The following is a 17,166-nucleotide window of genomic DNA, read 5'->3' on the forward strand; positions in this document are numbered from 1 at the left end:
TGTTATAATTGATACCACAGAAATACAAAGGACCCTAAGAGACTATCATAAAGAATTATATGCCAACAACTAGGACAACCTAGAAGAAAGATAAATTCCTAGAAACATACTACCTACAAAGACTGAATTATGATTTGAAATACAAAATCTGAACAGACTGGCAAAGATATTGAATAAGTGATCAAAAATTTCCCAACAGAAAAAAGTTCAGGAGCAGATAGATGGCTTTACTGGTGAATACTAACAAATATTCAAAGAAAAAATAATACTAATACTTCTCATACCAAAACCAGATAAGGATGCCAGAAAAGAGAAAATTACAGGCTAGTATCCCTGATGATCATAGATGTAGAAATCCTCAACATAATATTAGTACACTATTCAGTAATGCATAAAAGGACATACACTATGATCAAGCGAGATTTATTCTTATGGATACAAGGATGATTCAACTGCAAATCAGTCAATGGGATGTACCACATTAACAAAAGGAAAGATAAAAATCATATGATCATCTCAATAGATGCAGAAAAAGCATTAGACAAAAATTGAACATCCATTTTTGATAAAAAAATATGTCTCAATAAAGCAGGTATGGAGGGAATGTACCTCACCTGTAATAAAGGCCATATATGAGAAGCTCACAGCTACCATCATACTTAATGATGAAAGGTTTTTCTCTAAGATTAAAAACGAGATAAGGATGATCACTTTCTCCACTTTTATTTAACATAATGAACAGAGCAATTATGCAATAAAAAGAAATAAAAGTCATCCAAGTTGGAATGGAAGAAGCAAAATGGTCAATATTTCCAGATGACATACTATTATATAGAGAAAACCCTAAAGACTCCACCAAAAATCATTAAAACTAATTAACACATTCAGTAATGTTGCAAAATATACAAAAATCTGTTGCATTTCTTAATACACTAACATTGAACTATTAGGAAGAAAAATAAAGGAAACGATCTTCTTTACATTTGCATCAAAAAGAATGAAATGCCTAGGAATAAATTTAACCAAGGAGTTGAAAGACCTGTGTATTGAAAACTATAAGATATTCATGAAAGAAATTGAAGAAAACACAAATAAATTAAAAGATGTTCCATGTTCATGGATTGGAAGAATTAATGTTGTTTAAATGTTCATACTACTCAAAGCAATACACAGATTCATAATCCCTATCAAAATTTGAGTGATATTTTCACAGAAATAGAAAGAACAATCCTAAAATGTATATGGAACCAAAAAAACCCCAAATAGCCAAAGTAATCTTGAGGAAAAAAAAACTGGAGACATCACATTCCTTGATTTCAAACAATGATATGAAACTATAGTAATTAAGACAGTATGATATTGGTATAAAAAACAGACACATAAATCAATAAAACAGAATAGAAAGCCCAGAAATAAACCCACACATATATGATCAATTAATTTATGAGAAAGAAGCCAAGAATACCCAATGTGGAGAGGGCAGTGCTTTTAATAAATGATGTTGGGAAAATTGGACAGGCAAGTACAAAAGGATAAAACTGGGCGCAAAAATCAACTCAAAATGGATTAAAGACTTGAACATAAAACCTGAAACCCTAAAAAACATCTAAAAGAAAACAGAAGGGATCATCTTTCTGACAGGTCTTGATGATTTTCTTAATCTGACCCCAAAAGAAAAAGCAATAAATGCAAAAATAAACAAGTGGGACTACATCAAACTAATGACCTTCTTCACAGCAAAGGGAACCATCACCAAAACAAAAGAGCAGCCTACCAAATGGGGGAAAAGAATTGCAGATCATGTGTCTGATAAGGGGTTAATATCTAAACATATAAAGAACTTATATAACTCAACAACAAAAAAGCAAACAGTTTTATTAAAAATGGGCAGAAGATCTGAATAGACATTTTTCCAAAGAAGATATACTGATGGCTAAAAGGTACATAACCAGATGCTAAATATCATTAATCATTAGGAAATGTAAATAAAAAACACAGTGAGATATCACCTCACATATGTTAGAATGGCTATTTTCAAAAAGACAAGAAATAACAAGTATGGGCAAAGATTGGGAGGAAAGGGAACCCTTGTAAGTTGTTACTGGGAATGTAAATTGGTGCAACCACCATGGGAAGAAAGTATGGAGGTTCCTCAAAAAAAAACAAAAAAAAAACTACTGGATGATCCAGAAATTCCACTTCTGGGTATTTATCCAAAATAAATGAAAACACTAATGATAAAATATATACACTCCATGTTAATTTCATCATTATGTTAGTCAAGGTAGAACAACCTAATTATCCACTCATGGATGAATAAAGAAAATGTTATACAAACACACATACATAATATACACATGTTTGGTGAACTATTATTCAGACATAAAAATGAATGAAATCTTGCCATTTGTGAGAACATGGATGGACCTTGAGGGCATTATGCAAAGAGAAATAGATCAGAGGAAGCAAATACCATATGATTTTTCATATATGGAATCTAAAAAATAGAAGAAAAATCCAAGCTCATGGTTATGGAGAACAGATTGGTGTTTGAAACAGGTGGGTGGTAGGGTGAGAGAAATGGGTGAACTGTTTTTTTGAGGGGGTGGCAATAACTAAATTAAACATTTTTTAACAAAATATTTTTTAAAAACATTGTACAGAGGACTTAGTAGGTATAATTAACTATAAATTTAGTCTGAGCAACTTTTTTTTAGTTTTATAGTTGGTATTAACCACAAGGAAACCTTAAATTTTATACATCAACATCTTAAGGTCCTTTGGGCGGTTCTGACATAATTTGTTACATTTGTTACATCTAACTGTATTAACGAAATGACTGCTAGATTATATTGAGTGGAAAACTACACAAGGAACATGTGCTCAAAACAGACCCAGACCACAGCGTGGTCTAAAGGAAGTGGGGCAGGGGCTGGGTTGGAGGTGGGCAAAGGGGGAAATGGTGACAACTGTAATTGGGTAAACAATAAAAATGAAGTCAAAATATTTTATTTAAATGGATTTTGTTGACTTAATTGTCACATATGTAATTCATAGGTTCTTTTGTACTAAGTCATTCTAACTCAATTTTTTTCCATATTTTATGGAAAAACATAAAAAAGCAAGATTAATATATATAATTCTAAACCATGTTTGATATATAGTTTTAACTAACTATGGTGACATTCAATTAAATTCAGAGAAATTAATTTTTAAATTGTCATTAACTTACTTTTTATTTTTTTAACACACAGCAAGTTGGCATTGATAAAGGTGATATTCCTGACCTCACACAGGTGAGTGATTCTCTGAGTGGAAGATTTACTGTACATGAAATTATTCCATAATTTTTCCTAAAAGGTCTTACCTAGATCATCATCTTGTAAGTATTTAGTGCATTTTAAATTTAGGCCAACCACTTTTCTTTGAAATTATTCTAACTTATTTTTTCTAGCTATTGAATATATTTCTAAAGGTAATGCAAAGATTTTCCTGCCCTTTTAACCATAGTTTCTTATTTAAAGGCAACTGAATTTAATTATTGAACTCATCTTTTCATTCTTGAACTGAAATCAAAAGGAAGCCTTGAACAATGTTAAAAGAAGTGTTTCATCTGAGAAAAGATATTCGTAGGCATGATAATCGGAACATTTTAATTGTTCTTCCTGCTTGTTCATCTAGATTTCAACATATTCCAAGTACACAGGAGGGGCGTGAATGGGGCGAATTCTGAGGTTGTTCCACTACATTGATTTTAGTCTCCCTTATGAAGTTGAGGAATTTTCATATGTAAAGTAATATTTTTTTAAAAAAGTAGTAGTGGTAAATGAGTGATTTTTCTGGGACCATGTAGTAAGCAAAAACAATAGTGGACTTCTTTATCATACTTGGCAGGAACTATTTTTATTTAATCAGCTTGTCACTCTGTTATAGTAAATTCCTATCCCACACAAGTCCTTCAGCTAGAGACAGTCAGATGATAGGAGAGAATATAAAGCTGTCCTACATACCAGTAATGAATATATAAGTGTTCTGTTTTTGTAATTTAAAATATCATTGTAATCAAAGAAATTGTCATAATGAAAGATTACCCACGTTTTAATTATATTAAAATAAATTTAACAATTTACACTCCTTTAAATATTTTCTTTTTAAAATAATATTAACTTTAAATTTTTATTAAAAATTGAGAAACTCAAGTAGTCTCTGTATGTATATAATTAAAATGCCAGTGAAATACCAATAATTTTTTAAGATTTTATTTATTTTTAGAGAGAGGGGAAGGAAGGGAGAAAGAAAAGAGAAAAACATTATGCACCCCACATCCCTGCTGGGGACCTGGCCTGAAACTCAGACATGTGCCCTGACCTGGAATCAAACTGTAGACCTTTGCGGAGTGCTGCTCAACCAGTTCAGCCATGCTGGTCAAGGCCCAAGAATTCTTCATAAATAAAATTCATAGAACAATTCACAACATAATGGCATCATATTTTTCAGTATAAAAGTTGGGCAGTACCTCCTTTTAGTAGACAAAATGTTAGTATAAATAGTTTTGCTACAATGAGATGATCAGATACAATGAGTATCTCTGATCAAGATATTGATATCATTTTGAATGTGGCTAAAAATTAAGTGCTCATAAAGTACTAGTATGAATCTATTGGATATAGACTTATGAATTTTATAATACCAATAAGAGCAAAGAAAATCAGTGTGCTTTTATTTTTAATTACTTAATTATAACAAACATTTACATCATAGTTTTATAAAATAGCCTAAATAAGTAATTCATGTTAACCTTAAAAGTTGGATAGTAAAATACATAGCTCAATGAATAGTTTTCAAAAATGGTAAATCATATTTAACTCTATGGACAGCTCACTAAAGGATAAAATAAAAACTAGATATATTGATAAAGAGGTTCAGTTAAGAAAATAGATCTTCACTTGTCTCATTTTTGGCAAAGACTGAGGAAGACAAGGAAAGGTTTAAAGGAATACTTAATGTGTTTTTGTTTTTAAAATTAGAAAATTATAGTGCATTAATAAAAGAAGGATTCACATGGGTTCAATTTTGATGATACTATAATATTCATTTATATGTAAGTGAATATTATATATTATATTATATATATATAAAACCTCTCTGAAGTTCAGAGACATATTTTATGTAATGGTATACATTGTGTGTTATCACAATTTGGGGAATAAAATCCTTAAAGTAAAAATATTGCCCTCCGTCTAGTAGAAAGCTATTCATTCAGTGATAGAGATTCATTAGTATCTGGTATCTGCTGTCCCCCACTTTGGTTATGACCTTAAGGGCCACATCAACTTCATTATGATTTATTTTAAAATTAACTCCTCATGAAAAAATTCAGTAGTTCATTTCTTCAATATATATTTACATCTCAGTGCAAGAATATTCTGTGCTTCTGGAATTTCTTAGTAAGTCACCTAATTGTGTTTCTGTTGGGATTATGAGTAAACAGAGCCTGCCACACTCCCTGATTCTCATTTAGAGCCCCTTCCACAGGTCTAATGAAGACTTCCAGTTGAACTGGGGAATTCTGTCCACTCTGACAATGAGTGTAGTCAGGTCCAAGCTGCTCTCTGGTTAACCCTTCAGACAGTGTTAGACCAGAATTAATCTAGAGTTGGGTCAGAAGTGCTTTTTTGTGGATTCAGTTTATCACCTTTGAGATTAGGTTCTGTTGTCTGCTAGACTTCTCTGTGGCCATCATGTTACTAAATTTAGCTGTGACAATAAACAACAACAACAAATGTGGAGCAGGGTTAAAAAGGAGATGGAGACCAGAAGGATTACCTATTGACCGGGAGTAGGAGGGTACGCTGCTAATAACTGGAAAAGGATTCAAATTCCTCTTACAGCAAAATAGAGCAGAAGAATTTAATGGATATTTTTTAGGTTAGAAAATGCACAATAAATACCAATGTGGACATCTCTAGTCCTTTAAAAATTCTCATGTAATGTCATCATAAGTGCATTAAAATGATTTATGCATATCAATGATTTTTTTAAATTTTATGTATTTATTTGTTTATTTTTAGAGACAGGAATGGAGGGAGAAAGAGATAGAGAAAAATATCACTGTGTGTTTGCCTCTTGTGTGACCCAGCTGGGGACCTGGCCCACAACCCAGGCATGTACACTGACTGGGAATTGAACCAGCAACCTTTTGGTTCACAGGCTAGCACTCAATCCACTGAGCCACACCAGCCAGGGCTAAATTTTTTTAAAAACACATTTAAAATTTCTGTTCGGAGCCAGAAGTTAATACGATATCAGGTCTGAGCTGTTTCTTCTCAGCACTTTCAAATGATTTCTTACAGCTAATGATCAAACATTTTAATGATCTTTTGGTTACTTTTTTCCTATTTGGATTTTTATTGAATTTATTGGGGTGCCATTGGTTGATAAAATTATATGGGTTTCAGGTGTACTATTCTATAATACATCATCTGTACATCATATTGTTTGTTCACCACCCAAAGTCAGGTCTTCCTCTGTCACCACTGATCCCCCTCTTTACGCTTCCTCCTCCCCCACCCCCTTTCCCCTCTGGTAATCAGTCCCCATACTGTTTTCTATGTCTGTGAGTTTGTATTGTTTTTATTTTTTTGTTTTTGGTTTTTTTTTTTTTTTGCTTAATCCCTTCATCTTTTTTACCCAGCCTTCTAATACCGCTCCTCTTAATGATGCTTTAGAATCTAAAGCGTTTAAACTTGAGATATTTTAGATATCTGGATGCTTCGTTTTTGATCCTAGACTCAAAATTATTTAAGAATTTGTTTCAAAAAAAGGATTTTCAAAATAGTATTTCCTGTTGGTGTGTATGTGCTCATTCCAAATTTAAAATATTTTCATTTATAAAAACCGCCTTAGGTTTTGATGTCAGGAATTCTGGTTGATCTGAGAACTGCCAGTAAAGACAAGTCTCCTTTTAAAGACTGCCCCACTGCCGACTCGGTAACCCTGACTTGTGGCTGTTACATTAGATTTCACAGGCTGACGCTTGCCCTTGGACTGGTGATTCCATCTGATTGGTCTATTGACTTTGGCATTTTTAAAAATAAGTAACTAAAGATACTACTAATTATACTTTATTCATCTTAAATTTCTTTACAACAGCAGAGGCATTCTCAAAGTTGTGCTCCTTGGAAATCTGAGTTTTTGTTTATTGCCTACTACAGGCCAGGATATGCTGAGCGCCACAGGTACAAAGGACAAGAAGGCTGGCCGGCATTTCTGCATTCCTGAACGTTACTATCAAAGCAGTCTTTTTCCTTCTGAATACATTTGAAGAATTTATTTTTATTAGATTTTATTAGTTCTTATAAGTAATATAAATTATGAAGCATTTTAAACCTCTTAAGGTAAGGGCATCAAACTTATTTTAACCGGGGGCCACGTCAGCCTCGCAGTTGCCTTCAAAGGGCCGAATGTAATTTTAGGACCGTATAACTGTAACTGCTCCTTAACAGTAAAGCGAGAGAGAGCTCGGTGCTGCCACCAGGTGGAAACAAGGTGCAGGGAAGGATTCCGCCCACAGGCCTTGTGTTTGCCACCTGTGCTGGAAGGTAAAATGCTCCAAACTTCACAAAAAGAATGAAATTGCAAACTATGTTCCTAGTTCTGTTTTTTGTTGTTTAGTGAAGAAATGATATCAGAAAATAGTGCCTCTTTTTTGTTATCATATAGCGTTCTCTATCTTGTGATGTAAATAGCATATTTTTTTTAAAAACAGGTTTAGCACAGAATCTTTACATTGTATTTAACACTCAGAGGACCTGAGTGTTCTAAGTAGAGGCAGGTTCTGTGGGTTGATAGTTTTTACCTGACTGTGACCCCAATGAAAAAAATGGAACTCTTCAGAGTTTAAAGTTATATGCCCATACCTGCTAGGTTCCATTATTATGAAAATTGTAATAATTACTATGATAATTTTAAAGTTATCAGCTATGGCTTTGCCTAAAAGTTATGAACCCATTTGTTTCCTTCCTTTCATTGCAATGAACATTTTTTATTAAATTAGCAACAACTTAATAGTTGACTATTTCTTCTAAAAAGCAAAATTTCTTTTATTTCTTAAAAATACATTTTTTATGCTCAAAGAAAATTCCTAGTTGTAGTTTATTGGTATTTGTTAAGTCCTCTTTCACCTGGGTTATATTTTAAACTTTTAATTTTTATAATTTTCTAAATGTATTATATCCCGATAGTCTGTATCTTTTCTGCACTACAGTCAGTAACTTTTTAGATAATGTATATGGGACTGTTTCTTTCCACCTTACCTTCATCACTGTATTTTAGTGTTTTGTTTACTTACAAATGTATATTTATCAATTTACATGGTTACTTAGTAATTTACATTTACAATAATTATGTACTTGTGAAGACAGTCTATGAGTTTATTTATAAAATTAAAGCAAATATTAAATAAATATCCTCAACTTTCAAAATTAAAAATTTTAAATAAAATTTTATTTTCATTCATTATAGGTACAATATAAAATTAGAGTGATATGAATTTCCTTATGCGAGCTATTTCAACAGTTAGCATAAAGCCCTTCAAAATTAATTTCATATCAATTGAAATATAATGATCAAATTTTAAAGTATAGATGTAGTTATATATTTCATTCATGAAATGCCATTTTTGAATGCCTATGCTGCTGTTAAAGTCTAGTTTTGGTTAAAATTTTCTAAGAAAGATGAAATTAAATTTTCGATGCTTGAGGAATAGATGGGTTGGAATATTTGTATGAACCTATTATTTGTCTTTCTAATATACAGTAAAATGCCATCACTTTATATTGCAAAAAAATGTTTTAAAACAGCTACTTTTTAGTAAAATAGTTGAAATATATTAAATCTGCCAAAAAACATATTCTACTATAACATTATTATTTTTGCTAAAGTTGCTTTATTATATAAATTAAGTAGGTCAATAATAAGAAAATCTTAATTGGTGTTAACTACTTAGGTTGTGTTTTCCCCCCACAGCTGTGGGGGAAATCACTTACTTTTTTAATATAGTAGCAGTTTTTCCTAATATTTCAGTCAAAGGTGGATAAGTGAGATTTTACTGTATTTTCATATTTCTGTAGGGCACATATTTTTGACTTGGATACAAATACCTATTCTTTTTTCACTGTGGTCTTATGGAAACTTATGGTGGATTTGATTAAATTGAGTTTACTGCATATAAGTAATATTTTTAAAAAGTTTACCTAATGTAATCTCTACACTGAAACCACACTGCAGCACAATTTGTTATGCAGTGGAGTTAAGTGTGTGTAAGAGGGGCCTGTCTCAGATTCTAGGGAATTTAAAGATTTAAGTACTAAAAGAACCTAGGATGAAATTATCTCTCCTACGTATTGGGGCCCACCCACAGACCTCCACCATACAAAGTTGCAGTGATGTTCCAGTGTATTTTCTCTGAAAGCAAGCAATGCAGACACTTATTTTTACTTTCTTGTTGTAGGCTCCCAGCAGTCTTATGGAGACCCTTGAGCAGCATCTAAATACATTAGAAGGAAAGAAACCTGGAAACAAGTACGCAATAGTTGCATATTCTAAATAAGATGAAAAATGTTAGAATGTTCTTTATAAGTGGTATAAGTTATACTACTACAGTTTTAGGGTGTGCTTTATTGTAATTCTTCTGGGTTTCCTCAAAACACCTCTCCATCCCAGTAATTTAAGACACTGTGACCCTGTGTACAGGTGATCTGTCTGCAGACTAGTGAAGCCAATTTGCTAACTGAACTTTGCCCTTAGAAGGAATTCCCAATATGCAGAAAAAGAATTGGTCATGTTTACAAATTGAGGCTGTAATCATTGTGCATAAGTAACAAGCACAATTTCACAAGCAGCCTTGAACACTGTTGTGTAACCAACCCCACTGTGAAGAAAGCAAAGCACTCAAGTACAAGTTTTTTGGACTCCAGACTCTCCCCACTTGAACCATTGAGCATGGCATGCTGCTGACATTTTACTAAGAGATCTTTTTATACAGAGAGTAGCAATCAGGCAGTGGTAAGTGCAGTGGGGACTTTTACTGGATTTCCATGCTGTTGTTTTGACCACTTACATTTTTGATGGTTTTTCCTATTTGCATGGAAAAAATGTCCAGGTTCTGTTCCCTTTCTCTGCTCTATCAGGTGTCAAACATATATTCACAAGACCCAGTGATTTCATTCTTGCCTTGCACAGAGGATGATTCTACGAGTCTTGAGTGCCTGCCCCCCTTATCTCTGTCTGTGTAAATCTCACACATCCTGGATTTCTCACGGAAGCCTTCCCTTATCATGCACTGCCCTGCATTCCTGTGTTGCGGCTACCCTGCCCCCCGCTCCTCCCCCACACACACACGTAGTTTAAGTAGATTTTCTGATTCTAAAGGTCAGGGACTATTTTATACTTCATTATCTCCACCTTAACACTTACCACAGCTTTCTGCACAGAGTCAGCTTGCAGTGTCTTTCTGGGTCATCCTGGCTTTATGTTTATTCCATTTAGGCTGACTGTAGATCTTAGCAGGGACAACCTAAGAACTGATCATTGCAGGCAGGGCTGTAAGCTGATCATGAATTTTACCTGTGATACGGCTATCAAAATGTAGCTCCTTTCTGCATTCTTCTATTGGCATTCTCCCAGAATCTAGACTCATGTGTCGATGTTACTTTTTCTCTTGTTGTTTTATTAGCTAAGTGTTCTTTGTGTCATCTTTTCCAAGTTAGTATAAAATTATTGCATGTTGTAAATTTTCAATGACAAACAATAGTGTAGGAGTCTCTTAGGCAGTCACAGCAGAGCTATTTGGAGTGATGGGCCTCTCAAGGGCTTTAGCAAGTTTGTTGCCACAACCCAGGGTCTGCCCCAGCTTCTTTGTGGCCATGGATGATCAGCCTTTTGTGGAGAGATTAATGTCCGTTAAAAAAAAAACAGAAGAGTATATTAAGTCATAAGAGAAGATGCTCACTTCCAGCTATTGTTGGGGCCACCCTGTACTAGGGAATCTGGGCAGTTAAGTGAGTCACCTAGGATGTAAGAAAAAGGAGACAGGAAGCTTAAGAAAAGTCCCTGCTCCTATGGCAGTGCAACCTGGTTAGCTAAGGAAATACGGTATGCCTGTCCCCAAGGGTCAGAGCCTCTGCCTTGGGCAGTGAAGGCTGCACATCAGTGAAAGGTCAGCTCAGCGCTCCTTCCCCCTCCGGTTCCCCTGCGCACTGCACAGATCCACACCTGCCCCCCTTTCCCCCCCTTCTGTCTGCCAGGGCTGCAGTCTGGGGAAAGGCAGCCTTCTAGAGTAGGTTTCCTTAGCCCTGATTTCGGATCTAAATTCGCCCCCTTGTGGCTGCTGCTACAAGCTAATTTTGGAAATTTTAGCTATGTGTGCAGAGTTACATTTCTAAGAATTATCTTTTTCTGAGAATAATTTTTCTCCTTTAAAATCATTTTATGCTTGTCAGATTTCTTTTCTGAATTGGCTGAGACCACATATGAACTTGTCTTTTGCTTGTTCCCTATTTTTAAAATAAATGAACTATAGACGTTAACTGTTTTCTTTTTTGTATGTTTGTGCTTACCTGGGAACTTAAGTGAAGGGTGAGTACTATATCGAGTGACTTTTTTTTGCATTTGGTTATCACTAAAAATGCAAAAAAAACACTCTTAAGAGTCACATTTGGTATTAACATTTAAAACTGATTCTGTCCATTTTACACATCTGTGTTTTTTCATCTACTTTTTTTCTTTCCCAAGGTGACTGGCATAAATGGTTTTACTTTAGTTTGATCTTCTTGGATCAAGAGACTAACAATCTCTCAAGTATAGGTAGATAGATACCTTTTAGATTTTAGAAATCAAAGGTTTTTTCCTCTGTTTACTAATCAAAAGATTTCCCCATGTCATTTGACAGAAGTGTTAAAAGACTATTTTATAAAGAAATTAATTACTTAAAGCTGTTTACTGTGTCTTCTAGTAGCCATAGAAACTTATTCTAACATCTAGGTCAAGTAGATGCCTAAAACAGAGGATTTCAAAGGTCTTCTATAAAAAGTACGTGTGCCCTTTACATTTAGTGCCCTAAAGACACTGATATTTATTTTTGAAATTTGATGGAAATTTTATGAACCTTTGTATATTGTCTGTGTCTATTATTTCATTGAACAAAAGAAAGAAGTTGAGTTTATTTTATATATGGGTTTACTAACTTTTGAGAGTGCAGGAAATGCAAGATAAGTCTATTGTAAATAAGATTATTTGAAAGACAGATTTTTTTTCACATCTGTATTTTGCTTTCGTTCTTTATTTTCCTAGCTAGCACTTATAATCAGAGCTATGTAGGGCTTATTGTTGTAAGAAATGACAAAAATTTTCTCTTTTGATAACTTGCTGTTCACATCTTGGAAGTAAACCTTGCCATTTGCTATGGGCATCAGCCCTCATATTGTTTGTAGCATTTTACAAAGTTTAGGGTGGATTGCTCTATGGCAAGGTTGTCAAACTCATTTTCACCGGGGGCCACATCAGCCTCGTGATTGCCTTCAAAGGGCCGAGTGTAGAGCTCCTTGCCCCTAGTTAAGGAGTAGTTACATTTATACTGTCCTACAATGACATCTGGCCCTTTGAAGGCAACCGTGAGGCTGACGTGGCCCCTGTTGAAAATGTGTTTGACACCCCTGCTCTATGGTCACTTGTTCTTTCCTAACATTATGTCCGTGTTCTATTTTTTCCAATATAGTTCACCATGTGCTAAATTTCCCTAGCTGAAATAATTAACATAAGTACAGGTCTTAAACAAATATCATTATCTATTTATAAAATCATAGCACTTTCTCTTATAAAGCAGAAATGACCAATGGTAAGGAGGAAGGCCTACGAAGGAACAAGTTAAAGGAAGCAGCTGACGGAGTGTGTGAGGGAGGGCCATGGGTGCGTCTGTGTGTTCTCATCAGGACAGGCCGCAGTGCAAAGGGACACAGGCTCTGGGCGTCAGGCAGCCTTGGACTAGAGTCTCAAGTCCACCATTAAAGAATAATGAGACTTTGGCAAGTTACTTACCGCCCTGAGCCTCCGAGCCCTCAAATTCTCATCAGTGACTAATGGTCCTTTTCAAAGTTATGGGCCCAATGGGAGACTCTGGTTCTCACCTTTTTGGTGGAATCTGGCCAAAGGCCAGATCTGGTCCATGGAAACAGAGGTGAGTCGTCCCGACTGTTTAGTGTCACACAAAATCATTTTTAAGACTTTTGGTCAATTTACATTTTTATACAAACAGTACCTAAATGTATTCTCATTCTCAAATTCAGATAATACAGATATATTTCAATGCCTACACAATACTAAATGCTGTGGAAAGTGCCAGAGATATAAAACATTAAGATGGGTTCCCTCACTTCTAAGAACTTAGCACCTAATGGAAAATACAAATACTAAACAGAAAATTAAGATACAATTAAGAGGCAGCAAGTGGCAGGATAACAGTAGGAAATTTTCACTTGTTTGTTTAGTCCAGGGGGTAACTACAAGTGTTACTTAGTAATAGCACTCATGTTGGAGCTTGGAGAATTAATTGTTGTGCCATCTATGATATTTTATACTTCTATTTGAGTATAATATTCTTTAATAGAAGGTGGAGCAGTTTTATCATTTTTACTATATCTTTATTATTGTTATGGAGTATAGAATATGCTAGAAATGTTCATGTATTAGCTTAGAAACATATTTGAAAAAGTGCTTGCATGTCCTCAGTTCTCTCTTTGTAACAGTATTTCTCAGTGTGTCAGTACCGCTGAGCGCTGCTTCATGAAAATTGCTCAAGAGATACATTAAACTCGATTAATTTATTCTTAGAAAGTGACCATGTCAAATGGATTCTGTGTTTTCATTGCCAAGTTCAGGCTATTATCTTAGATTTTACTTAGATTTAGCTTCCTTCCTTTTTCACATATATAAAGAAAAAATGGTAGAAATTAAGAAATTATTACTCAACAACTCATTAGGGAATTTTCAACCTTATGCTATACTAGATTTTTAGGTGCCTAAGTAAATTGTGTAGATACAGAAAACACTGAATTCATTCCCTTTAGTAGGCCCTTTGAAATAAACAATATAGATAAATGTATATCCTATTCTTCGTGGGATATGCCATTCTTAAGATCACATATAGCCAGTACACATACCCAGACTAAGTCTTACCCTATGCTTCTACCTTCATCACACAGCAGAAATCTCTGTGCCCCTACTTTACATTATGTTAGTTTCAGGTACAAATCAGATTTAAGCAGAAAATGGCAGGCATGTATTTGCAAATGAAACTGAACATCAAAGGTATTAATCAGGCATATAAAACTGCTAGATTTCTTTTGCTATATCCAATAAAACAAAAGTGCATGATATTGTGTGAATTTCCAGTCACTAACTCTGCTAATTTTGTTCTGCTACTGCTGCGTGTGGTATCTTCTCCACAGAGTAGTAGTGAGACATCCTATAAGACACTGAAAATCAGCTCCTTATTGAAATATATCTTTATCTACTTTGTTTTATCATTAATTTATTTTCCACCAACGCAGGTTAGTACAATGTAAGCTATTTAGGCAACTGTTTCCGAAGCACTTTGTAGAAATGATGACCAAATAGTTGCTGCCACCATAATTGGACTAAAAAAAATTTCCTCCTTCCTAAGTTTTCCTTCACTGCTTAGAAACAAGTGTTGAGGTTATTGAGGTTCCTGTTCAAGCCCTCACTAGTTCTAACAGGACAATAGGAATATTTTTTATAAATTTTATTATAGTAATAAAAATATATACAAACCTGAGGAAGCTGAGACACATTTCAGGTGCAGGGCTTTTGGGATTTTCAAAATTTTGGTGTTCCTTTTATGCATCACAGTTATGATTAATTGATCACGATATACTTCAACTTTAATGAGTTTTCTAACTTTTTAAAATAATGAACTAGACTGTTTTTTAATTTTATAAAATATTTTTCATAAATCTTAAAAAATTTAAATTCCAATTTGAACAGTTTATTTTTGATGGATGTGGGCAGAAATGATCAACTCAAAGAATTGAAATGCTAGAGATACAGGAGAAAATTATATAAATTTAAGAATTTCTAGTACTAGAAATTTAGTGGATAGAAAACAGTAGAGGAGGATGTCATAATTGAGTAAAAGATAAAAAGTATTTTTAAATAGTGTGTTACTAAAAAAAATTATGTATAAACAAGTTGGTGTTTGACCAAGTGATATCATCAAACTGAAATGCTTCTATAAATGTATTCATGTGTATTCAGTTGTAATTTTTTGGTTGCCTTTTAGATCTGGTGCTCCCTCTCCATTAAGTAAGGTAAGTGTGGTTATCTTGCAACGCTGCAACACTTCCTCCCCATTTCCCCTCCCAGTCCCTGGCACACACTTTCTCACTGTCTGTCTCTGACTCTGAGTCCTCCAGGTGCTTCATGTGAGTAGAATCATCTAGTACCTGTCCTTTTGTAACTGGCTTACTTTTCTCAGCATAACTTCAAGGTGCATCCACGTTGTAGCATGTGTCAGAATGGCTTTCCTTTTTAAGGCTGAATAACATTTCATTTAATGTATATACTGCATTTTGTGTATTTATTCTATCAATGAACACTTGAATCGTTTTTCACCTTTTGGCTGTTTTAAATAATTGCCAAAAGTGAACAATAGCGTACAAATATTTGTTCAAGTCCCTGCTTTTAATTCTTTTGGGTTTATATGCAGAAAGGGAATTGCTGGATCAAATGATAACTTTGTTTTTGAAATTTTGAGAAAAGGAAAAGTTTTTATGTATTCTCCTTTATATTTTCTAAGTCCAATGTCATATTGCAATGTCTACTTTGTCATCTATTTGAAGTACATTTTTCTGAGTATAAGAAATTTTCACATATTTATATTACAACTGTAAACAAATGTATCTTTGTAACATTGTACTAGTTACAAAGCACTTTCACATACTCTGAATCAAAGCCTTGTGAGACAGGTAAAGCACATAATATTATTTGTGTTTTAATAGTAGAGAAACCAATTGTAGTTGGTTATCATTCCACAAACATGGCTTTTTAAAAAAAATTTTTTAAATTTATTTTTAGATGGGGGGGAAGGAGAAAGAGAGGGAGAGAAACATCAATGTGTGGTTGCCTCTCATGTGTCCCCCACTGGGGACCTGGCCCACAACCCAGGCATGTGCCCTGACTGGAAATCAATCCTGCAACCCTTCGTTAGCAGGCTGGCACTCAATCCACTGAGCCACACCAGCCAGGGCAAGCACTAGCATGCCTTTTAGACAGTCTACGTTAATAAATTTAATTACTCCTTTACCTCCCCATCTCTTTTTCAGCCCGTAGAAGAACAGGATTAGGGTTATCAGTGACAGCAATATTTCCTTCTATAGATCTATAGTTTATATTTGCCATTGTATTTTTTAGACAAAAAAAAGTAATAAATGTGTTCTTTCCTGTTTGGCAAAGTTCTATCACCGCATGTAACTGCTGTCACTACAGACATGAAGACTGTCATGACTGCAGCAGTGGGTCCCAGACACCCTACAGAGTGTCAGTGCCTGGCTGGCTGCCTAAGGCCGAATCCCTTGGGAGCTTGAACAAACAGGCAGAGAAAACAAACAAACAAGAAGCTCCCTGGTGATTCTGATACAAAGCCAGGCTTAAAATCCTTATGTCTGTGTGAAAAATTCCAACCTATGCCTGCTGAGTAGAGTGTGGTAAAATTATGGCATCCTTTTGGACAGTCTGTTAAGACATTTTGGCCAAATTGACTTTTATTGACTTTTTCTTTTTGTAATAACAGGATTATTTTGGTTTTGTTTTCCTAGCTCTCTCAGCTCTTCAGAGCTTGCTGTTGTTACAAGGCAGTTTGTAATGGGCTTTTGAAGACCTTCATTTCTGTATTCACGTTGGTGGATTCATGCTGTCAATAAGTTCTTGGTAGTAACTTATAAACACCACTTATTTAGCTGTGTTGGTTTAAAAAACCTGATTCGTTTTTAAGAGAAATTGTCATTGCCCACAGTAGATGAATGCAGATTAATTTTAGTTAGTTCTTTCTATTTCCTTGATAATCTTTTATACTCTGTTTGGAAAATTTGAATT

At 34.4% G+C, this 17,166-nt stretch overlaps 1 protein-coding gene across 1 annotated transcript in view; it reads left to right on the forward strand.

Annotated features, from left to right (window-relative positions):
* The window catches only part of SNAP91 (synaptosome associated protein 91), a 132,923-nt gene that overhangs the window by 63,033 nt on the left and 52,724 nt on the right, over window positions 1–17,166 (forward strand). Inside the window, exons 9-11 of the mRNA XM_053664932.1 lie at window positions 3,255–3,296; window positions 9,512–9,582; window positions 15,356–15,383. Of these exons, the coding sequence (XP_053520907.1) occupies window positions 3,255–3,296; window positions 9,512–9,582; window positions 15,356–15,383 (141 nt within the window). The remainder of the gene's footprint in view (window positions 1–3,254; window positions 3,297–9,511; window positions 9,583–15,355; window positions 15,384–17,166) is intronic.

This window comes from Artibeus jamaicensis, unplaced genomic scaffold (genome assembly GCF_021234435.1).
Source record: "Artibeus jamaicensis isolate MK-2021 breed Jamaican fruit bat unplaced genomic scaffold, CSHL_Jam_final contig_387, whole genome shotgun sequence".
Lineage (NCBI taxonomy): Eukaryota > Metazoa > Chordata > Mammalia > Chiroptera > Phyllostomidae > Artibeus > Artibeus jamaicensis.